General features: G+C 42.1%; 2 protein-coding genes across 3 annotated transcripts in view; one reads left to right on the top strand and one right to left on the bottom strand.

Annotated features, from left to right (window-relative positions):
• phf21b (PHD finger protein 21B) overlaps positions 1–12783 on the top strand; it is a gene marked incomplete at both ends in the record, with an annotated part of 123838 nt that extends 111055 nt beyond the window's left edge. Inside the window, 11 exons of the mRNA XM_083758035.1 lie at positions 2719–2917; positions 3263–3480; positions 3907–4041; positions 6914–6965; positions 8265–8341; positions 9027–9081; positions 9566–9588; positions 10952–11110; positions 11210–11276; positions 11791–11894; positions 12514–12783. Coding sequence (XP_083614161.1) covers positions 2719–2917; positions 3263–3480; positions 3907–4041; positions 6914–6965; positions 8265–8341; positions 9027–9081; positions 9566–9588; positions 10952–11110; positions 11210–11276; positions 11791–11894; positions 12514–12783 — 1359 coding nt within the window. The remainder of the gene's footprint in view (positions 1–2718; positions 2918–3262; positions 3481–3906; positions 4042–6913; positions 6966–8264; positions 8342–9026; positions 9082–9565; positions 9589–10951; positions 11111–11209; positions 11277–11790; positions 11895–12513) is intronic.
• LOC310853470 (rho GTPase-activating protein 8-like) overlaps positions 1–25532 on the bottom strand; it is a 109873-nt gene that overhangs the window by 59230 nt on the left and 25111 nt on the right. Inside the window, exons 12-13 of one of the 2 annotated variants that reach the window (XR_014568798.1) lie at positions 22203–22306; positions 19209–19698 (exon numbers count right to left, since the gene is read on the bottom strand). Coding sequence is in view for 1 of the 2 variants with exons in the window: in XM_083757811.1 (XP_083613937.1) it covers positions 19504–19698; positions 22203–22306 (299 nt within the window). In the remaining variant the exon portion in view is untranslated. Of the gene's footprint in view, positions 1–19173; positions 19699–22202; positions 22307–25532 lie in introns of those variants that run through there. The other variant, XM_083757811.1, reaches the window with a different exon arrangement.

Here is a 25532-nt window from a genome sequence, read left to right on the forward strand (position 1 = left end):
AAAAGAATACTCACAATTAAAAATAAATCGATGACCACTGGTGTAGACAGAGACAAGTCAAGCGTTACCCGTGTGCAGCGCGTGGGTATGGCCACCGGGGGGCAACACGCACCACTGCAAACAAACCAATGCTTTTTTTTAAACACACCCACAGTGAACGAAGCAACGAGCATAATACATCTATATATATATATTGTATAAACTATATATTGATCTAACATTGTGCCATTGAAATCCAATACAACAAAGACAAACATCCAGCTGGAATGAGTCAGCTGCAGACATGGTGTGTTGGTTGGCGGTCACTTTTCATCCCATCATCCAACAACCCCCACACCCTCCATTCTAGTCTCCTCATTGGCCGACGGGCGGCATTAGGAGCCTGCTCACGTTTGGACGCGCATCAACAAACACACAGGGGCTGCAGAGGAGGCTTCTCTCTCTCTGTGTGTGTGTGTGTGTGTGTGTGTGTGTGTGCGTGCGTGTGTGTGTGTGTGAGAGAGAGATAAAGAGGGAGGGGTGGAAGAAGTACTCGCTTTATTGCTACAGTTTTGGCATCAAAATATACGTTCAGTATCGAACATAAATGTACTCATTATTCACAATATCTCGTTTCATAATTAAAAATATGTGATGACTTGCAGATGTGCTCTTTTTTTAAACGGTATCTAGTAACTAAAGCTGTCAAAAGAATTGCAGTGGCGTAAAAAGCAAGTAGCCTACACTTAGTACACTACTGAGATTTAGGATAGAAAAATAAAGTAAAAATAACCTTAAAACCATAGCCTACATTATGTACAGTAGCCTACTTGAGTAAATATGTCGGGTGGAAACCTCATTATGTCCCAAACTGTTACTTTTCAGGATTCAAAAAAAATAATATATATATAGCAAAAGCAGCAGATACAAGCTCAAAACGTGCTGCTTGTGGCCCTGCTGCCTTTGATGCTTCTGTGTGACACTGTAGTACAATCGGGTATAGGGCGTTAATTTACTAAAAGAAAGTTAGAACGTAGAGTATAGGTTTCTGCCCGACAGCAACGAAACGGTACACAGAAGGAGAGATGAAACGGAAGAAGAGATGTGAAACGGTCGGAGAGAGAGAGATGAGACGGAGGAAGGGAGATGAAACCGTAGAAGAGAGTGACAGAGTGAAAGACAGAGGTTTGGGAGCAGAGAAGCACATGACACACGAGCCACTGTGTCTGCCATGGTGCTCACTCGCTGAATGACAGGTCATATTCAGTGCGCGTGTGTGTACGTGTGTGTGCGCGCGTGTGTGTGTGTGTGTGTTGCTTGTATTACTGTATTTGTGAGGTCCCAGATTCCCAATGTCCCCCCAAGTACAGGTAGAACTTTTACCAGCTGCTATGCAATAGCAAGCCGAGTCTATCATCGATGTGCAAGCTAGTCCTCTAGTCCGGCCGATTTGGAAACGAACAACTCAGAACACAATGGTTCCGCCTTAGATCATTTTGGTTCCTATAAACGACTGCACTGAAACGGACACAGACGCAGTTATAGCGGACCCCAGCAGATAATAACCCATTCTGACCTGAGATCAGATTCATACGAGGTTTCCACTGGTTCACACACTGGTCTGATTAACCCATTCTGACCCGAGATCAGATTCTAAAAAATGTCAGTCGTTCTTCAATTTTTCAAAAATAGCAGACCTACAAGCTCGTAGCGCGCCACTCTGTGGCGCGCTATGAGCTTGTAGATCTGCTATTTTTCAATAGCTAAAGCATAACATGATGCCGACACCAAAATGGGTTCCCGTTCAGAATGGGCTAATAATGCAGCTGGTAATTAATTGATTTAATCAATTCTTGTTTTTTTTTTAACACTTACTAAAAAAGATTCAGGTTAGGAATAGCCATGTATAGGTTCAATGTAGGGGTTGGAGTTAGAGCTATGGTGCGTGATTTATTTTTTGTTGCATGTTGGCGTCATGCACTGGAAAATCTGATTTCAGGTTAGGAATAAAAAAATAAAAAAAATGCCTTAATATAGTTAGAAAACATTGACGTCCTCACAAGTATAGTAATGCAAAAGTGTGTGTGCATGCGTTTGTTTGTTTGTTTGTTTGAGAGACAGGGAAGAGTGTTTGTTTTTTCTCACCACACAGGCGCACACACTTCTGTCACACCAGTCTCTCCTGGCCGGCAGGAATGGAAAGCTGTCAGCTTGAGAATCAAGTCTCCAGTCTTAACAACAAATGCCAGATGGGAAATGTTAAATTATCGTACTGGGAGGCTTAAAATTGTCGTATTTGAAAGAAAACTATTGTACACTGCCAAAAATGATACATCACAGCCGGTGAGACGTAATTTCACAACAAATAGCAACCTTGTTTGAGACTCCTATGTGAGAAAAACGTGCAAAAACACATCGGATATGCTGTGTGGAAGCAGGTAACTTCCTGGACCTTACACAAATAACAGCTAAAAGCAATCCCTCCCAGATCTGATCTAGGGTCAGATTTACTGACTCGTTTTGAAAATCCAAACCGAATCTGTAGCCAGGGTAAATAAATGCACTCTTTTTTGTGATATGGCGAAATGATCATACATTTGGGCATTTCAGTTGGGCAACTCTTGATCGTGTATCGCACAGAGGGTACAATTGTGGTACACGACGTATGACAATTATCGCACATCTGGCAAGACTGCAAAAGGTATGAGATTCTAAGCATTTTTGTCCTTCCTCCACCAGGTTAGGCCAAAGACCCACATCCCAGACAGCCTTCCCCACAGCCCCGGTCAGGAGCAGCTGAGCGGGGGGCCCCTGAGCCTGGGGGGGCCCCTGAGCCTGCTGCAGCGGGGGGCCACCACTGTCATCAGCGCCAAGAACCAGCGGGGCCCCGCCTTGCCCACCGCCAACAGCACCTTCAGCCCCGAGCACCAGCCCAACGGTTAGTAGTACACGTTACAGTCGCCCAAAGTCATAATATCTGCCCTGTGCAATTTTAGTTTTGAAAGGCAAAAGTAACTAGAATATTCAATTCAATGATTTGCACAAGGTCAAGGTTCAAGGTTGTTTATTAGTGTCCCCGAAGGGCAAAAGGTTTTACAGCAGGTCATAAGGCTTGAAACACATATAAATACATCAGTCAGACCAAAGTTATTGCTGCTGGTCGCAAGCGTGCGCTGCGCCCGGCCTACTTGCATCTTCAGAAAAGAAAAGAAAAGAAAAGAAAAGAAAAGAAAGAGAAGAGACGCAATTATTGGTCGAGTGAAATCTTCTGCTTCGTTGACAGCCCTGCCCAACGGCCTGGGAGACACTTCGCCCCCGCCCATCATACACATTCCCGTACCGCCGCCGCCCAAGACGCAGAAGGACGCTCCCGTGCCGACTCCCATGGGGGTGGGCGTGGCGTACGCCATCATCGCGGCGTCGCCCGCCACGGGGAACGGCATGTCTGCGCTCGGCGAGGCGGTCAAGGTGCAGCCGCTGCTCTTCAGCACCGACAACAAGGTAGGTGTCAAAAGAAAATACAAAAACACAAAGACACTAACGCAGGCGCTCGTCACATGCACATTAATATAACCAGTAAGACGGCTGAGAGCGAGAAGCGACCGGTCGTCCGCGTGCACGTATCCGCCTCCGCAAATCCGCACAGTCAATATTTCCATCTGAGATGTAGTGGATGAAGAGTTTTAAGTATATACAGCACATCAAAGCAGAGAACTATTTGACATATGAATATTGATCTCAGCCGACCCTGCTCTGGGTATTAAATGATGGTAGTTCATTCATGACATGGATTTAAGCACCACGTTCTCTGGGATAATTAGACTTTGGAGTTTGTTTGGTACATTTCGGTCGGGCTCTACTAATGGTGTATCTACTGTGTGTGTGTGTGTGTGTGTGTGTGTGTGTGTGTGTGTGGTACGTCAACAGGTAATCATCATCCACAATCATCCGCCACAGGTCCCCAGCTGTTCCCAGGGGTCCCCGGGCCCCAAGGCCGTCAGCCCGGCCCAGGAGGCAGCGGCGCCACCACCCCCAGCCAAAAAGAAGGACGAGGACCCAGAGGTCAGACAACTTTCAGGCTGCAACAGTTTATGGAAATAATCAATTTAGTATAAAAATATATACATTTTTAAGAAAATGTTATATATTTTTTTTAAGTTTGAAATCTACAAGCTCATCTGAGACTAAACCATTTTGTTTTCCTTCCCGTTTCGCCGTAACCATCTACGCAAGAGGTGTTTTAGTAGGACATTTTTAACACCCCGAATGCCCGGGGTTATTTAATCCATTAATGGATAACTTTTGGGTTTTTTCAACCAAGGTTCATGTTTTAGTTTTTTTTTTAGGAAAGTAAAAGAGTGTTAATTAATAATATATATATAAATGTTAATAAATGTTATATTCCTGTGTATATCTGGTTAACCCATTCTGACCGGGCACCCATTTTGGTGCATCAGCATCATGTTATGCTTTAGCTATTTAAAAATAGCAGATCTACAAGCTCATATCGCACCACCGAGTGGCGCGATACGAGGTTGTAGGTCTGCTATTTTTGAAAAATCGAAGAGCGACTGACATTTTTAGAATCTGATCTCAGGTCAGAATGGGTTCATCAGACCAGTGTGTGTCCGGCGGAAAACTTGTATGAATCTGATCTCAGGTCAGAATGGGTTAAGGCAGTTATGAGCTCTCTCTCTCTGTCCTCGCTAGTTTGTAGTCAACAGCACATGGTTATCTGATCTCACATAACGCCAATCGGTTAACCGATCCAATTATTGCCGTCAATAATCCCAGATAATCCCACACTGATCCCAGCGCTCTCTCTCTCTCTCTGTACTTAGTCCTCCCTTCCCGCTTCTACGGCTCATTACTCACAGCAGCCAATGGGATCGGAGCCGCTCACATGGCTTCAAGTTCATTTTATCAAAAACCCAGTCTCTCATGGCCAGCCATCCGGCCTCCCTCCACTCTGAATGGAGGTGAAACCTAGTCTGTCATGGCCAGCCATCCGGCCTCCCTCCACTCTGAATGGAGGTGAAAGCTAGTCTGTCATGGCCAGCCATCCGGCCTCCCTCCACTCTGAATGGAGAAACAGTCACTAGAAACAGTGGATAGAATGAATTTCAATTTTATTATTTTCTACATTTTCTCAGAATGTTTTCTGAAAGTCTGCAGGCTTTTAGACCAGCTATTTTGGAATCGATTAAGTATAAAATAGGGTTTAACTGGTTAACCACTCTTGAGTTAGAACTGTACTCCGGACGCTTTTTTCTGACTACGGCAAATCTCTTAGCCGAGCTACAAGCTCAAAGCTAGTCGCAGTGCGACACGTTTTGAGCTTGTAGATCGACAATGTTGGGCTAGTTTCCCCCAGAATATAGGCATGCTGGGCTTCAAATGGTTAAAGTATGTCTTGGAGTAATAATCTAAATCGTATAACCAATAAATGACATTTTCAAGTAATTGTAAAAAGTAAAAAAGCACAATATGTGCCTCTGAGATGTACCTGAGTAACTGTATAAACTATAAAGTATTGACAAAAGTACATACTCAAGTAAGGTAAAACAATTGTACTTAAATTGTACTTAAATGTACTAAGCAAATGTACTTTGTGTGACATTCCACCAGCGATGACAGCACATCAAACCAGAGAACAACTTGAGATATGAATATTGATCTCAGCTGCCCTGCTCTAGGTTTAATCTGGCAGCAGCTTGTGTTATTTGCTGTGTGAAATGCCATTACAGGAGCTGTCTCATATTAAAAACATGCCATCGGCTGCCTCTCTGCCACTCAACAAAGAGACATGTAGGGAAGGCGTGAGCCGCGGTGGAAAAGTACCATATAATCTCTCCAAAATGGTACATGAGTAAATGTACAAAATATATTTAACCCATTCTGACCTGAGATCAGATTCATACGAGGTTTCCGCCGGACACACACTGGTCTGATGAACCCATTCTGACCTGAGATCAGATTCTAAAAATGTCAGTCGCTCTTCGATTTTTCAAAAATAGCAGACCTACAAGCTCGTATCGCGCCACTCGGTGGCGCGATATGAGCTTGTAGATCTGCTATTTTTAAATAGCTAAAGCATAACATGATGCTGACACCAAAATGGGTGCCCGGTCAGAATGGGTTATAGTACCAAAGTAAAAGTACTCAAAATGTTTTCAAATCTGTCAAAAACGTACGTATTAGTCACTGAGGTGTATCGGATTAGAAGTATTTAAACATGGACATAATAATAATGAAGTGCATTTGTATAGCGCTTTTCCAAGTGCTGAAAGCGCTTTACAATGGTTCATTCATTCATAATACTCATATGCCCTGTATTGTACTTGAGCTCGGTACTTGAGTAAATGTATTGTGGGAGGGAGGTAGATGGAGATGGGAGGGAGAGAGATAGAAAGAGAAAGAGAGAAAGAGGATTGTTCATTTAACATTCATTGCAGTAACGCATTGCAAATTGAATAGAGGGAGGGAGACAGAGAGAGACAGAGGGAGAAACAGGGGGGGGGGGGGGATGAATTCTTGCCATGAATTATTCATTGGGAGCAAACAACCTCGTCAGTGGACTATTTCCTCCAATCACAACCCGAGGGCCCTCAGGCAGGAGAGCAAGCACAGCACAGCACATTGAGGTGTTGCTCACCTGACCTCTTGGCCCAGCTAGGGCACCAACTATTGAGATTTTTTTCCTCAGCGATTATGCTATTGATTTGTGTTTGAAGCACATTTTCGTTGTCGTTTTATTCTGTGTGTGTGTGTGTGTGTGTGTGTGTGTGTGTGTGTGTGTGTATGCATGCACGCACATATCTACACACACACACAGTATGCAATGCGTTTGTAGATTGGTCATTTTCTGTTGCACCGCTATTCTTCCTGTGGCGTGTTCTCATGTTCTCATCTGTGATTCCGTCCCCGTCTACAGAAAATCGCCTTCATGGTGGCTCTGGGCCTGGTGACCACGGAGCATTTGGAAGGTAAGGTTTAGGGCAGGGGGAGTGGAGCCAGCAGGGTGCCGCGGGGGATTGAATCCTTTTCCTACGATGATGTGTCACTCCAAATATTAACCCATTCTGACCTGAGATCAGATTCATACGAGGTTTCCACTGGACACACACTGGTCTGATTAACCCATTCTGACCTGAGATCAGATTCTAAAAATGTCAGTCGTTCTTCGATTTTTCAAAAATGGCAGACCTACAAGCTCGTATCGCGCCACTCGGTGGCGCGATATGAGCTTGTAGATCTGCTATTTTTAAATAGCTAAAGCATAACATGATGCTGACACCAAAATGGGTGCCCGTTCAGAATGGGCTAAAATGACCACTTGGCTCTGGTGCAGTGGTGGGAAAAGTGCACTGCGTATACTGCAATATAGAAATTCTCTGTTACAAGTAAAAGTCTGGAATTCAAAATGTACTTGAGTAAAAGTACAAAAGTATTGGCATCAAAATGTACAAAAAGTACAAAATGTTTCAACGTGTACACATATTTTGAAGATAGAAGATCTACAAGCTCACAATGTGTTGTATCGCGACGCATTGTGAGCTTGTAGATTGGCTAAATGAAGCTGTTAACTTATGTTTTGTAATAATAATCAAGTTCTACAAAGTAACTAGTTTTCAAATAAATATATTGTAGCAATACATGGATCTGAGGTGCAATGGAGTAGAAAAAAAGATATTAGGAATTGGAAATACTCCAGTAAAGTAAAAGTACCTCAAAATGTTACTTTTTGTGTTAGCAATATGCTATGCTTTAGCTATTGAAAAATAGCAGATCTACAAGCTCATAGCGCGCCACAGAGTGGCAAGCTTGTAGGTCTGCTATTTTTTTGAAAAATCGAAGAACGACTGACATAGAAACATAGCTTTTTCAGAAAACTGTCAGGATGTAGAAGACATTTTTAGAATCTGATCTCAGGTCAAAATGGGTTAAGTAAGTAAATGAAGTTACTTTCCACCACTTGCCCTGATGGGTTAGCTTGCTCTGCCCACGCTGTACCGGTGTGGTGCAGGGCGAGCGGCTGCACCACAAACCTTTTGTGATTGTTGAGCTTCAAGTGGACAATATTAGTGCAACACAATTTACCTCATAAAAGATTTGGCGGGACTCCAATCGTCCGTAGCCCAGAAGTGTGGCTTAGAAGTTATAGCACCTCCCAGATGCATTGAACAGCAATATAGCGATGAGAGCAAAGTGCGTTTTAGAGTTTGGCAGGCAGATGTTGATGTGATATTGACAGCATATTTCGCCTCTTTCGCTCCCTGGCACAGAAATCCAGACCAAGAGACAGGAGAGGAAGAGGAGGAGCACAGCCAACCCAGCCTACAGCGGTATCTTTGAACCAGAGGTGAGATCGCTCGCACACATGCACGCACGTGGAATAACTTATCTAATACGATGGACACACAGTTGATGATGCCTGATTTAGGTCATAGTGCGAAAGGTATATGGGATTGGGGAGTGGGGTCTTTCTTGAGCAGTGGTGGACGTAAAAGTAACAATTACCACAATGTAGAAATGCTCACGTAGTAAAACACTACCAAACATAAAAGTACAGTACTTTAAGTTATTACCGGTAGGCCCATTTCACAATTCCTTTCAAAATGTGTTAGATCTACAAGCTCACAATGCATTGCAATCAATTGCCGATTTACAAAAAGTACAAAATAGGTTAATTTATGTTTTGTACTAATAATCTCTAGTAACAAAGGTGTTCAAATAACTGTAGTGGAGTAAAGTACAGAATACAATATCTGCCTTTGAGATGCAATTGAATAATGGAAATACTCTAGTAAAGTCAGTAGGCTACTTAAGTTCAATACCTGAGTAAATTTACTTACGCTACACTTTCGACCACTGGTCTTGGGTGTGGGTTTAGATAACTTTTTGGTAGATTTTACCATAGCTTGTTCTATGAATAAATCTGTTAGCAATGTGTGTATGTTAAAATGTAGATTTAATTAATTTGCCCGTTGTAGAGGATCTTGGGTTTACTCAAGCTAAATGTTCCCTCTGTCCCTCTTGCCTTCCAGCGCAAACGCCTTGCATCAAATTACCTGAACAACCCACTTTTCCTAGGAGCACGAGGTAAAAATGTGTTTTCACTTCCTCCCAGTCATCAGCATGACACAGTCCTGCTGTGGAGCTGACACAATTATGCCCCAAATAACCCAATAAACAACATAATCACAAATTGCTTAGGTACATCGGCAGGGATAATGCTGAAAAGTCTGTTCTCAATGACGCATAGCTGGAGGTTTTTTATTAGAGCTCGACCGATTCCAATCCAGATTCTGGATTGTCCCAGACCAATGTGTTGACCGATATATTTTATCTATATATATTGATAAGAATGGTGTTGATAAGAATGCAGGTCCTGATCCACATCCATCCCGTTAGCTGTACTAACAACATGCTTCTGCCTGAACATTGGCCTTCCCCGGAGCACCTTCCATGGCCTTCCCCTCTACCCTCCTCCTCTTGCCTGCCTTCGCTTTCTCTGTCGGTCTGTCTCAAAGTGTTTGCAACGTACTAACATGTTCTCTGCTTCCCCATCCGCTACGCTTACTAGACCCTGAGGATCTCTGCTGGAAGGTATGTTGCATGACTTATGATGATGTGTGTGTGTGTGTGGTTCTGTGTTTAGTATGCGATCGCTTATCCGCGGTAGTAAAAAAAAAAAAAATCGACAGGAAGTGTGGAAGGAGTGGCTGATATCATAATGTGGGCCCTTATTAATTTGCACTTTGATGTCATCTTTTGGTGGATCTCTACAGTCACACAAGGTTACAGGCCTAAAAAATACATTATACATCGGATACAAATATGTAGACGTTTGACTGCAGCGCGGGGAGTTGACAAGTGTTATCGAGGCAACTTTTACTTCATAAGCAGAGCTTATTCAGAACAGGTCCAATCGTGGAGTTGGATTCATCATCAGCTTTTCTACTTTATTGTACATCCAATCTGGCTTTGGGCAGGCTGCGACTGTGTCTGTAATATGATGAATGTGATTGTACCTTCCCCCTGCAAATGCACTGTCTCGATGGCTGTTGAAACTGTCAACAGCATTTCAAAGTGCTGCCCATTTCGGGGCAGATGGTGTAATAGGAGAGATACGTAAGGGGCATCAGAGGAACGTGTCAATCTGCTAACACTTTCCCTTTCTTTTTTTCTGCTCTACGGGATATACTGTATCTAAAGTGGGAAATGTTACAGCTAGTGTGCAACTTCAACACCGTTAACAAATTACAGCTAGTGTGCAACTTCAACACCTTTAACAAATCACTCAAAGTACTTTGGTATACCTTTCTTTCCCAGGGGTCCTTGGGGGGGGGGGGGGGGGGGGGTTTGGGGGGGTTTTCTTATGAGGGTATCTGGCAGAAAGATATCTCGACCCACAAAATCTTCACAGATATGGGGTAGGGTGTAGCCATGATATTTAATGAAAATTGTTGGGTTCTAGTGGATGTTGAGAGCCTCCGCTTCCGAGGAATTATGCTGAAGCTATAGCCACAATTTCCAATAAACTCCTGAAAAGTGTTGGACTTAAAGATAAACCAACCTTCATAATATAATGTGCCACCCAATATATTGCCTATGCGCCATAATGACGTGAAAAGTCTGACAGACGGGCAGTAATGTAGCACACTCTAAGCAGGGTGACAAGCTCATATACATCTGCAAAACTAATTTGAACCGCATATTGCCGTGTTAAGAGCTAAAAAAAAACACAAGGAAGAGGACTTACAAGTTTTACAAATTCTTGCACAGTTAGTTTGTGACTAAATAAAAGTGATAAGCAAACTTGTCTCTAGTAAAGCTGTTTTGAACAAGGTTTCCGGCTGACAGCAACGACACATTCAAACAAGTTGAGAGTTGAGACGACATGACGTCAGAGTGAATAAGGTACAGTATATGCTGGAGCCTGACAGCCATTCTGTTTTGTGTGTGACAGGAGGACTTGGAGCATGATGACCACTGTACCATCTGCAAGGAGGACGGAGAGCTCCAGCCGTGTCACAACTGCACCCGCGCCTACCACCCAAACTGCCTCCACCCCCCACTCAAGACCCCACCCAGAGGGGTGTGGTACTGCCCCAAGTGCCAGAAGAAGGTACGAATTCATCAGCGCTTTGGGATATATGTAGAGCAATGGCTCTCGAAGTATTTACCCTTTTCTCTCTCTCTCTCTCTCTCTCTCTCTCCCTGAAAGGTTCTGAACAAAGAGAACATGTCGTGGCCACAGAACTTTGTCCAGTCCTACGTTACGCACAAAACAGGTGAGAGCATGGGCGGAGCTTGGGGGGGTGCAAAAAAAAAAGTTGAGAGTTGGCGGTTGAGAGTCGGCAAAAAACTTAGCTTCTGACTGTAGTTTGTAATCATCTCTCTTATCATGATATGATGACTCGCTGTACGGCTGTAGTGCATGTGTGTATGTGTGTGAGCTGCTGTACTACCTAAATAACTCATTTTTAGGGGGTAGGGCATTGTAAAAACGCTAAAATAATAAAATAAAGGTCAAGAAAATTGCGCGCGCACGCCAAGCTCCGCCTAGGGGTGAGAGTGGTATTGAAATGATACAGAAATGTGTATAATTCTTTTGTCTGCATGTCATAAGTCAGAATAAAATATATTTTCTATAGCATTCTTTGAAAAAACTAACAAACACAGGCCTGTAACTTCGAAATGGACCCGTAAAGTTAGAGGACGACTTAATACGAAGTCACAGACTTGAGGTACGTCAATGCGGTTCAGCTTGACCTGACTGTGTGGTTTGTGATGTGATGCACGCAGTGCGACAGGAAGAGAAGAGGAGGCTGCTGAGAAGGAACAGTGAGTTGAAGAAGGAGTGCACCCACCTGGAAGAACAAGACAACAGACTGAACAAGAGCCTCACAGTAAGAAACACACCAAACCACACATACCCTCACACACACCCTCACTGAAACACTGCACGGTCGCACGCACAGTGGAGTCAAAGAAGAATACATGTCTTTGAAGTGGACTTAATATTGTAATTTAATTTTGAAAACTTTTGAAACAATGCTTCTTTAGCAGATCTACAGTAGATCAGCCATTTCCACCATTTGTTTTGTTTCATTAATGCATTATTGATGAATGCCAATAATTACTTTGTATTTTTCAGTTATATTTGTCATATCTGCCATGTGCAGTTTTGATTATGAGGCAAGCAGATTTTTTTAAATTCATATTCCTGTATTACAGTGCCAAAAGTGCAATTAAATCGTAAATCGCAATATAGCGACTGCCCAGGACGTCTCCAGACGACTGTATCACCCCCTGTGATACCCAAGACGTCTGGGGACATCTTTGGGAATATTTAGTGATTTCTTTCTTTTTTTGCTTTTCTTTGCTTAAAAATCGGCCAAATCTGCTGGGCACTCTACGTCTTTATTCTGAAAACATCCATGGGCATCATTCTGTTGTGTTAATTGTCAACTTGAATGTGTACTCGGGGAACAGGCCTAATTAGAACCCACTGTCTCTCTGTCACAGCAATGCATGGACCTGAGGGAACACTTGCTAGACCAACAGCAGGACACCCAGGCCTCGCTGGACCGCCTCAAGTCCCTGATCCGCCTGATCCAGCAGGACCAGATGATCCAGGTGACCATGACGGCCACCACCACCACCACCGGAGCCTCCCTGCTCTCCCTGCCCTGGATCAAACCGGCTGGGGGCGACCAGGCCTCCTCGACCACCACCATGTCACCTCCTGCTGGACCCTCCACGCTCCTTCACAAGACACAGAGCAGCAACAACTGATGCCCGGGGGTGCACGCAACACAACACAGCAAGCCACACACACACACACACACCCTCCACCCCCCCGTGGGTTGGGCGTGCGGGCAGTCGGGCAGACGAGCAACCTCGCAAATGCGATGACCTGCCCGAACTCGCAATTTGCAGGTCGCCGCCTCACCCCAAATGTCGATTGGTTGGTGGCTTTTTTGTTTTGTTTTGTTTTTCTTCTTTTTTCGAACGATACCATTGAATAATATCCAAGTGTTTATTTTGTATTTATTTATTTTCTTCCCCCCCGACATTCATTGCGGGAGCAAAAGAAAAGATAAGCAACAGAAACTATGATGAAAAATAACCTACTATATCATCCATTCAAATTCAAGTATTTTTTAAAAACCCAAACACCTACAGTGCTTACAAGAGTTTCTGTTTTTTATTTTCTATTTGTTAACGTTCTTGGCCTTAATGTATTTATTATGACGGAGGGAAAAAAAAGTGATAGATTGAGTGCCGCCACAGAAATATGGAATAATTATTCTGTGCGGCACGGAATATTTTTCTTTTGTCGTCTTCTTTTTTTTTTAACAGGTATAATTATTGTTCTGCATATAGTGAGAGAGAACATTAGTAGTAGTTTGTAGTTACAAATAAACAATGGAATAACAGATGTGAAAGGACTGTACATTGATATATCCGAGTAGATGTTGGTTCTCATTCTCCTATGAACAATGTTTGCCATAATAATTCAGGTTGACAGCGGGACGGGGGAAATGTTTTCATCGTGTATGTACGGAAAAGCATACGAGCCTTCAAACAAAAAGCAGAGAATAACTTTTTCAGTATTAATATAGTTAAAAGTCAAAGAAAAAAAGTATTTAAGATAACTACAGAATTTAGCATTTCTAGTGGAGAATTTAGTATTTTCATTGATGCCTGTTGATAACTGTAAGTTTGGAGTATTCAAGGGGGGGTCTCACTGTACATAATGTTGTATTATTATTGCAGGTTCTGTTTCTCAACTTTTACTGGATTCACACAACTCTAACCCCGAGGTGTTCCTTTTTTCACAGTTGGAATTTTTTTGAAGGACCATCTGAGTTACATGGAAATGTGTGATCCATACTTTTACGTCTTTTTTATGCTTAGATGTGTGCCGGTGTCTCACAGCGAAATTAGCCACTCTACAAGCTCACAACGCGTTGTAGATCTGCTATTTCCGACGCGAGACACTGCGCACGATAAAGTTTAAATCAGGCATTAGCCCCTCTCCTCCCCCCCTTTACCAGTATCGAAAATATGCCAAAAAAATGACCTTACATTTTTGTACTGCGTACACTCATCTATCAATAACACCTGTAGAGCTTTTTGTTTTTCCTCTCTGCCTATTTTATATTTTTCGCTTTGACAACTTTTTTACTCTCATGTCATGTTGTTTTATGACTTTCACATTTTAGAGTGAAGCGCCTATATTATTTTGAAGTTTTGTTGTTGAGAAGTCTCTAAGACAGTACAAATGAACACTGCCTCAAGTAGTTTTAATCCAGGGTTTTTCTTTGTTGCATCGTTTTATAAGCATCCAGTCAACTCAATTTGCGATAAATGTCACCGGCAACAGCTGAAGTATGATTGGACCTGGTGGATATTAAGATGACTGATGCTGTATTCATGTGGGGAAGGTTGACATGTACAATCTTACTGATAGCCTTCAGGTTGAAAATACTTTGGCGGGCCCCGATTTTGCCAACTTTCTGAATACTATTGCAACCCTAGTTTGTACCCTAATTCCCACATGAGTTGAATGCAGCATTGATGATTTAATGATATCATTGAGCCCGCCAGGTCCAACCCTCTGGCACAGAACCAGGAGGCGTGTCTCTTCATGGTTCATTTGTATTGCTAGTCTTCTTGCTGTTTCACAGAGGTTCAATTTAAATGTTTTCATATCAAAGTCCAGTCATATCCTATGACTTTAAAATAACATATTGCCTCATTGTCGACAACAGACAAGTTGCAGTATCGCACATATGAACACGAACAAAAATGGGTGTATTTTAATTTTGTTAAAACATTTTATTTGTGGGGTTTTGACTGGCACAGCTGTTAACGATCTTGATCTATGATGTGTCAAATCGATCAAGTTAAGTTTCTCTAACGAAGGTTAGAGAGGATTATTATATTTTACTCATATCAAAGTATGGTAGCTTGTGTTTAGTTTTTGAAAACAGCCCTCATTAATGGAGATTGTATGGTAACAATACTAGAATAGACACTATTTATCTCCAATGTCATGATAGTTTCACTGGATTAGGATTGGTACTAGTGACCTGCGGAAAACAACATAGAAGGATATATAATCTAAAGCAATATTGCATCGATACCAATCAACAGCTATTAAATTCCATTGCAATTCTGACTTTCCATACTATGATATATTTTAACCAGCAATTAGAATCCTGAAGAACCTTTTTGTTTTGTCGGTGGATAGTTTATTCCCCCTTCACACATCAGGTGAGATGAGCCTGGAGAAGATGGGAGAGTCCCTCCAACCCCCACAACCAAACACACCTACCGTATCGGCCTCGAAACAAAATTAAGCGCTTTGTCAATAAGATATCGACACATGTCAATACTTCTTACGTTTTGCCTTCTTTAAATGAACAAACAAATTGGTTGATTATCATAGGAAAAGGGAGGGGGATACCTGAAGCCATGTAGGTCATTTAGATTGTTTTGGCTGTGTGACAAAAAGGAGGATACGACATGAGGGATAATCTATTTTGCTGATAAGTGTGGTGGAAAAGGGGAGACTGTTCCCAGTCAGTGAGTGATGCGCACAATTACTGATGTTGGCACACACAGCGCCCGATAACCAGAATGTAACGTGGCTTGATGCGCATCACGCTCTCTGCCTCACCTACAGTATACTGTAGCTCTGCTGCCCCCACACACACACACACACACACACACACACACACACACACACACACTGACTGTGGAGCAGTTTGCAGGACCGGGTGTGTTAAGAATTCTGCATTATGTGTTGTCTAAAGATGGCGGCGAGTATAGCTCGGTGAAAAACTAAAATTATAATAACGTCACAATATATTATATGACCAAATACCTTGATATTGAAAAAGATCGCCATAATTTGATAACATAGTATAGTCTACTTTTGTTATTTTGAAAGTATAATAGAGTGCGTACTGTGTTTAAAACCAAGGAAGCACTTGTCATATCAAGATATTATGATATTCAAAATCCTAGACGATATCCAATCTCATATCGATATATTGCCCAGCCCCGACGATGTTGAGACGAGAGATGAATAGCATATCTGGCCTCCACGTTGCATCGACAGTGTGCCGTTCACCCACCTGCCCACGCTCACCCCATCAACCCACAGCCTCCTTTCAAGTCATTTGTTTCCAGAATCTTCTCCGGGAGAAACTGTGCAGTGCTTATTTAGAAACAGATCTATTTTAATACACGACACAAACAAAAAGAAAAAAAAAAAGTTATTTAAAACATTTTTTATATTCTTTTATCGAGGAACAAAAAACAAAAAAAAAAGGGACAATAAATATCTGAGATTTTCTATTGTTTGCCAATTATGCATTCTTAAACTTGCAAATGTTCAATGTATCTTGTTTTGCCATGGGGACATGATTCAGACAGAGGGCAAGACAACACAAGGTTTTAGATGGAAGATGACATTTTGTCTGTTGGCTGTTGAAGTAGTGTTCTTTTCTTTGTCATTACTAAAGGGGACCGTCCAGTGGATACGTGTATAGGAAAAAAAGTGTTTGTCTTAAATATGCCAATGTAGTTTTTTTTCTTCTTTACGATGCATTAAAAGTTGATCGATGGAAGTTGGTAAATGGTTAAAGAGTAGTCTCACTTTTTTGTACCAAGTTCTTATGAGAAAAAAAGAATCATTAATAAACTAAATTCAAGAAAACAAATAACAGCCACGTTTGCTTGCAATGTGTTTCCATGTACTGTACAGTGAAAAGAGCTACCGACAGTGTTTTTCGACAGCACATTGATGTAGTTTTAGTCATAGTCCTTGTTAAGACAAAAACTAGTTTTAGTCACATTTTTGTCATCTGAAATGTAATAGTCTATGTAGTTTGATCGACTAAATATAAGATTTCAGTCGATTAAAACGCGCAATTGATCTTGTCGACCAAAAAAAAAGAATTTGGCGGACCGTGATGCCGTCGTAAGGAAGATTTTACGCTTGGTTGCATGCTGAAACTAGCCGATCCTAAAGCTCACAACACGTCGCAGCACCACGCGTTGTGAGCTTGTAGATCGACAAGCTTTTTGCCTTCGTTTTAGTCAATGAAATCAACAATGGCTACCAACATAACGAAGGTGTTTCTTTCATGGGTCATTTGAACCACACTGAAGGGATCATCCAAGCATTGATTATCTTCTTAGTGCTTATTCCATTGATTAATCAATAATGAATTGATTAATTGAGTAATCAAAGAAGAACTCAAGAAGTGCTGCCCTTCGGGCAGATGCTTCTGAAAATCTATTCTTTTCTAAAAATGTATTATATTTTATAATCAATTAAACTGATTAGTTTGAACTGTAGCACCCCTACATTACACTGAAGATACGTTTGTTCTTACAAAGTCAGCATACTCTGGATAATGTATAGGCCCAGGGCAAGTAAATATATTTTTTTGTCTATTATCTGTCCACCAGCATCTTCCATTAAGGCGTCATGTCTTGCTCCCCACCTCCTTTTTATCAGATTTTCATAATGATATTTCCATGGATACATTATAACTGTTAAAGCTGTGAATAAACTGTCAAGATGAACCAGTAGTGCAAGACTGGGTGGATATTTTAAGTAGAGTATGCAGATTAAAATCGACAGCTTTTTTCTGTGAAATGCATCTTTACTAGTGTTCTGTTCCAGTTGCAAACCAAATTAAACCTCCACCCCCACTTTTATATAAACATATGAAAAGGACAGCAAAGGAAACATAAAATACAGTGTATACAGTAGGACCATGCAGTCAGCTAAAGCATGCACATGGTAGGCCTACTAGCCTCGGTTCACGAACTCCTGGGGTGAACAGTTGGCGGAAATAGTCCATCTACAAGCTTGTAACTGCCGTTTTTGGTGAAGAGATAAGTATATGGGTTTTATAAGCGGTTAATGCCAAGTCTGATACTAGTCTGATAAAAAATAACTGCTTTTCAATGACTTTCATAGAGCTGCATGGTGTTTTGCGGCAAAGCATAAATTAGTCCTCAGCAAGTGTGAGCTTCACTCGCATTAAAGCCCTTTACAGAGCCCCTATACATTAACCCATTCTGACCTGAGATCAGATTCTAAAAATGTCTATTACATCCTGACAGTTTCATTATTAACCCATTCTGACCTGAGATCAGATTCTAAAAGTGTCTTCGATTTTTCAAAAATAGCAGACCTACAAGCTCGTATCGCGCCACTCGGTGGCGCGATATGAGCTTGTAGATCTGCTATTTTTCAATAGCTAAAGCATAACATGATGCTAACACCAAAATGGGTGCCCGGTCAGAATGGGTTAAAAACAAGAGAATACAAATCAATCAACACAACTTGCATGTTGCGAACGCAGTTAGTGCACCTACTGTATGCTGTAGGGCAGTGGTTTTCAAACCTTTTCATATCACGCTCCATTATTTATCCCGCCACGGACACGGGTCACCATTTTGATGGGATTTAGCGTCGCAGACCCAAAGACTTTCGAATACTTTGTTGTCGTTGGGTAAGATTTTGTCCACAATTCCATGCTGTACTGATGTTGGTACTACAGACAGACAGACAACAGACAAACGTCCGTGGACCACTGGTTGAAAAGCACTGCTGTAGGGCAATTCTTTTACCAAATATCTCAATATCGATATCGTGACTATAACATTGTATTGCAATGAAAAATGAAAAATTACAGTACCCCGGCCACATCGCCATGGAAACACAAGTTCCATTGATGGTTGGACTACTCACGTTATGAGCCAGTGAAGAAGGCCTATTCATAGTCCAGTTTCCGGTGAAGAGGTGAGCACTTAGTAAAAACAGAGATGTGTTGTGTGAGCGGTGACCACCGCGGCGTGAGGTCATGTTGTAGTTTTCGGTCTTTACCGAAAACTGGACGATGAATAGGCCTTAAGGCCGACATATTTTGGCAGCCGTTCATGCAACAGTAATTGATCGGACATAACAAAAAATGGGGGGGGAAAAAAAAGGTAAAAGTCTAGCTACAAAGCATTTCACTGCCATACCGTTTTCAAGCTGGCCTTGGTTTTTACTCTGGAGCAAAGAGAAGAAAATGCTATAGCGTTAGTTCTCAACTTTTTTTTATTTAAACTATTGTGCTTCTTCCGCCAGAAGGCTATGAATTCAAAATTGTATATATATTATATTTTGGTCCGTGACCAAATACATATTTTGGTGGTCCTTGACATGAAAACGTTTGAGAACCACTGTCCTACACCGTCAAATCCTCAGTGTTCATACATGCATACACATGCGTCCATATAAGGATCCATTTAGACTAGTATACCCACAGGTGGTCCCCGTTGAGAAACTACAGCTACAGTACACAGAGTCCCGCCTCACGTCAGAGCGTGACATTTTGTCTCGCATAGCGGTGTTCTTTGTGGCATGGGGGGCGTGCGTGGCGGTACCAACGCCCCGCGCCGTGCGGCGCTGCCCTCGGCGGCGGCGGCGGCCCCGTTTCAGGGCAGGGGCACCTGCCCCTGGCGGGACGCGAACACGGTGCCGTAGTGTTCCACCAGGACCTCGGTGAATATGTTGATGGGGGTCAGGGCGCTCAGCGACACCGAGCCCCGAGGGGGCCACAGCAGGTTGACACCGAACACACACGCCAGGTTGGACGCGCTCATCTTGTTGCTGATGCTCTCCTGAGACACCTGCATGGGTGGAGGGTGGGGGTGGGTGGGGTGGTTGAAAGTGAAAAATCACGACACACGGGCCGACACAATTGCCGCTATAACCATGTTGTCAAAAAGGTCAAATGACGACCGGCCAAACCGATATATAATTATGACTGGCTCAAGTAGAGAGCCTAAGAGGATGAGAGTCCCACAATGCACGCAATGTTAAAATTCTGAAAAGTAGCTTTTCTTTTTTAAAAGGTCAGGGAAGGGCAGGCCGTGCGAGTAGAAAGTCAAGCGGGGGGAAGAGGAAAGCAAAGGCATGAGCTGTTTTTCAAGAGATATGAAGCAGCAGGACTCAAAGCAGATCTATATGCAAACGTTTTCTTCCACTTGTTTATTTATTTCTCACTCGCCTGTACAAGTCTGAAGAAGGCCTTGTTGCGAGTGATTATGCACGATTCGCTCAGATTAAACAGTCACTTGTCAACGGTGACTAATGGGGCTCGCAAGGGATCACTGGCGAAGATTATACAGTCGCACCGGATTGATCTCGCACTACAGGGTTCAGGCTGTATCGTACATTTACATTACATCAGTATTCCACAAACCCAGCGTAAGTGCAGCCAATCTGGGCATTTATCTCTGGAGAATAATGTGTTATGTAACCAGGATGCCACACCAGCCCACGGGATTTCCCGTTAAAACTGACGACTGATTCTTTCAAGATGTTTAGGGTTTGGGACATGTCATGTAGTGCATCCATTACAGTTATGCAAAGAGGAAATGGGTGAAATAAAGAAAAAGAAGAAAAAAGGTGAGAACGTTGTATGGAACATGTTGAAAGATTTTCATTTTACATGCTCATTTCTAGTTACTTTAAATTATCTGCCTGAAAACAAAACAAAAAACATGATCAACTACAATTTTGTAGTGGCGATTCGCGAAATCGCGAATATGATTCAACTACGAAAATTTGTTGAGCACGTCCAACATCCACAATGTGCATCTAAACCGAATGCCTTGGATCTACACAAATCTGTTTTCATCTCTGCAAATAGGATCTTTGCATGACATGCGTCTTATGCATGCATGTCACACACAAGCATGCACTTTCAGCGATGTGTGGCCTTTCTGACACACTGTTAATAATTCAGTATGTTGCCGTCTTGCAGAAGGACCTTTTTGTATTTCTTTATTTTTAAATCGAGGACAGACACCGTTCACAGCCCAAATCAAACCAGTCACCTTCCGATAACGGAAGTTTAATCAAATTAACCCCTAAAGCGACTCCGCCATCATTTCTCATGCACGGTAGATGGATTAGTAGTCATGTAAGTTCAGCCAAAGTTTTGCTATGGTGCGTTAAATAAGAAACTGGGTTAATATGCAGGGTGCCAAAAATGCCAGCAATCATAGGGATATCACAGGCTGGTCAGGCTACTACTTGGCCTCACTCCCCGAACCCACCTCACCCCTGCCCACTTTGACAGGCTGGAATGGCTTAGGGTTGACGACAGAGTACAGCGTCTTGCAATGGGTCTGGTCCACAAGATTCGCTACAGTCACCACCAAGATACCCATGTACCACACCCACAACACCAGAGGGAGTTCAACAAACAATGTGCAACCCAGATTCGGCACAAACAAGGGACTCAATTAATTTCGCTCCTATGCCACCAAAATGTGGCACAGTCAAGACATGCGAATCCCTTGACTCCTTCAAAACTGCTCTCAAAGGGCACCTACGGACGGCTGCAATTCGAAAATCCCGTGAATCCCCCACCCACACCTGTTCCCCCTCACTGTATAAGTTTATTTTCCCTTTTTACCTCCTATGATGGTTTCCTTTTGACTATATAGTTGTGTATATTCGTACGTCTCTAAATGCTGATTGGAAATTGAAAATGTTGGGCCCTATCGTAAACAAGTGTAATGCTTCATGGTGACGTCCACTCACTGTTAACAGTTTTTGTATTGAGTTGTACTTGAAATGTACTGTAATTCTGCAAACTGTTAATAAATCAATCAATCAAGCAGCGATCAAGTGTGTGGCTGGATACATTGCACATTTTTTCTGGTACTGCCCGAAGGGGAAATAGATCTAATCCAGTGAAAACCCCAAAATCAGCACCATCTGTTAGCGATGCCTGCACAGCTGTCAGCCTAGCCCATTCTGACCGGGCACCCATTTTGGTGTCGGCATCATGTTATGCTTTAGCTATTGAAAAATAGCAGATCTACAAGCTCATATCGCGCCACCGAGTGGCGCGATACGAGCTTGTAGGTCTGCTATTTTTGAAAAATCGAAGAACGACTAACATTTTTAGAATCTGATCTCAGGTCAGAATGGGTTCGTCAGACCGGTGTGTGTCCAGTGGAAACCTCGTATGAATCTGATCTCAGGTCAGAATGGGCTAGAGATAGTTCTGTCAGATTGTAGTGCTTCACTTATTGCCAGTCGATTCCCTCGTCACTCCAGACAGGTTTAGAGCACCTTGTGTTAGCATATCATTACAGACCGAGTACTGTTACTGTACCATGTGGAGGAAAGACACCAAGTACTTCAGGACTACGAAGTTGAGTTCCGGCAGGCTCTCCACGATCTGTTTACACCTCTCCACCCGAAGACTGCTCTCCACTCCTGAAAGACAACCAATACTCCTTGTAAGGCAAGATAACAGTTGATTAATATTATTATTATTTTTTTGTTTACAGCTCGGCTCTGCAAGAAGCTAGGCGTCTATGACAGGGGTCAGTGTATGCATCTCTATGAGATTAATTTTGCAAACTACTTGGACAGTGCCAAAGTTTTATATACTTTTTGATATATTTAACTTGGATGAATTTTATAATGGATGGAAGTCAATGGGGAATGTGTTTGATTGCAGTGGAAGCTTGCCCTAATTTTATAATGGTTGGAAGTCAATGGGGAATGTGTTTGATTGCAGTGAAAGCTTGCCCTAATGTTGAGTCATGTCATACTGATATCACAGGCTGGCTGGTGGTCACATGAAATCTGAGATCCACATAGGCCGTGTTGGGACCCATGAAAAAGTGCTTAGAAAATGAGTTTCGTTCCCATGTCAAGCGAACTACGCATTCAATGCATTTTTTCATAGATAATACCCTTCTAGACTTTGGGTAAAAAGTTCTACTCATAAAAACCTGCTGTTTTTTTTTTATAGCCATAAATGTATAAACAGTTTATAACCAAAAAACGAAAATCGTGTGCTGCTGTTTTTGCTTGTAAAATGTGTTTTTGGCAACACATTTTTTTTCTCAAATGTCAAATGCATATACATAACATCTGACATAAGTATTGGTGCCTTTAGTTTACTCATATGTGAATTTATATCATGAAATGTAGCATATTTGTTAAAGAATATGCTTCAACTTAAGTGTTTGCCACACAGTACAATGAAACCTACACAGTAAATTGTGCCAAGAGCTTATGTTTCATACATAGAAAATGTCTCAACCTAATGTGTAATGAAAGGTAGAAAAGAAAATCAGGGCACCTTGGACCAACATGGCAGAAAATCTATCAAAATGTTACCACGCCCCCTAAATTGGAATAATGCAAAGAAATGGACAAGACTAAAAATTAAAGTACTAGAGGTCAGAATTATTACAACATATGGTATGAAACATTTATTTATTTACAAGTTCCGCAAAGTGTCACAGCATCTGTCATTTGTACATCCAACCCCCCCCCCCCCCCCCCAGGAAATATATGAAAATACAAAATAGCATACAAATGTCATCATCCCATGTACCTCTTTCTTCTGTTTCCTTTGACACATTTTCACAGTCCTGGCAGTGACATAAATCAGTGCAAGACAGTTTTGCAGACATACATGAACATCTTTCAGTCTCACATTTGCTTTTTTACAATTACAGTGGACTACCTGCAACACACTATCAGGGGCAGGATTTCTAGTCAGCCATGTTACTTTTAACTCCCCATCCTCCATGCCCCATCCACTGCCAATGGGTGAAGGAGCACACATCCTACTAGTCAGAGAACGTCTCATCACTGCTGCTTGGTAGTTTGCCCTTTTGCAATGTTGGTGGAGAGCATCACTTGTTGGGGGAATGGACAGTTCTGGCAAAGCTGATGATGCCGTACAGAATGATTTGTACCTTGCATCCTGAAACAAGTTCTGTGGCCCTTGTCTTTTAGACTGTGGATTGTGTTGAATGTAGGAGGTGCTTTCAATGTGTAAACTGACTTCGGCAGTGGCTGTCTGTCTGGTCTAGACATTGTTTCAACAACAGAACTTTGTAGCATAATGCCATTTGTATGGTGAGTAGTTCCACAACCTGACAGTGTCTCCTCCCCAAAATCAATGTTATCCCACACCAGTATGGTAGGTGCCTTCTTTGAGAACCCCTTAGGAATTTTGTCTCTGCCCTCTAGAAGTTGTAGTTGAGCTAGGCTAGTGTCTAGACTGACAACTGTGTTCCATGAAGCACAGTGTCCTAATCTATTCAGTAGTGACAGAACATTGGATGAACCTGTTAAATGGCGAACAGTTAGACCAAGACACAGTGACTTAGGCGTCTGCTTCCGACCTTTAGATGCACAATGTATTGACAAACAGATAAAACTTTTAGGTTTACATCTTCAGGAATATCAACATAACAGTCTAGTGTTGGTTCCTCTGTTGCACCTATAATCCAGGAAATTACATTGAATAGTTCAACTGGCACAACAGATTTTGCTTCAGAAACATTCAAATCCTCTGCTGTGGGAGGCCAAGGGCATTTCATACCGGGAGTTTCATTTACAAGTTCAATATCAGTCCTGCACTATACAGTGTCCTTGTGTGCTCTGTAGTTTGTCCAGATGTGTGTTCATTGTCACTTTCAGCTTGGCTTACCTCGTTGACTCAGTTGTGGTCGTGTCTGATGGATAGCCTGTCTAACAGTGTATCTGCTGATAATGTTTCAACAAAAACTAGTTCAGAGATGTTGCGTGTTGCAGCTGGGGGAAATCACGGGCCAACTGCCTTTTCAGTTTATCCTGCCTGCAAAATGAAAATATAGAAAAAGACGGGCACAAATGTATAAATAAAGGGATTTTTTCACAATGAGAAACAAATTAATTTAAACATAGTGTCATAGCCTTTCTTGTGAGCGAATAAATCAATAAAATTGAAACTTTTCAGTATGAAAGAGGTTCTTTTTTGTTTACTGAACTGTCAAGGACACAGTTACCTGTAGTCTGAAGCATCAATATCCTCATTCTTCTTAACAATGTCTATGAACTTCTTCCTTAGTTGGTTCATTTTCAGGATGACTCGTTCGCAGAATATGTTGTAGCTGGCAGCAAAGGGTTGTTAATTTCTGAAAACACACACACACACACACACACACACACACACACACACAGACAAAAAAATACTTAACATGTGCAAAGGTGTCTGCTGTCAACATTGTATCTAAAGACAGCCAAAATACAGAGTATATATATAGTATCACACATTTACAATTCAAAATGTAGGTGAAATTTGTTTTTGTATCTTCTATCCATTATATGGTTATGTAATATAAAAATAACAGTGACCTGCCCCCTTGACCTCCATGCATTCCTAATAATGTAGTAATTCAATCAGCAGTGTTTCAGTCTCTGTTCTGTAGATAAACACTTTTATCAATGATAAGTATAATATAATATAATAATATATAAATGCACTACATCACAAGACCACCGCCTTTCTATCTGCAAACTTCCTTACCCAAAAAGACATGATATTCAACATATTCAACAGAGTGATCCCACAAAGCCTTGGCCTCAAACACAGCACATCAAAGACCTCTGATCTAATGGGAAAATGATAGGTCTGTATGTAAATACCGGTAGC

The sequence above is a fragment of the Protomyctophum parallelum genome, assembly GCF_964188405.1.
Source record: "Protomyctophum parallelum genome assembly, chromosome: 22".
NCBI classification, from domain to species: Eukaryota; Metazoa; Chordata; class Actinopteri; order Myctophiformes; family Myctophidae; genus Protomyctophum; species Protomyctophum parallelum.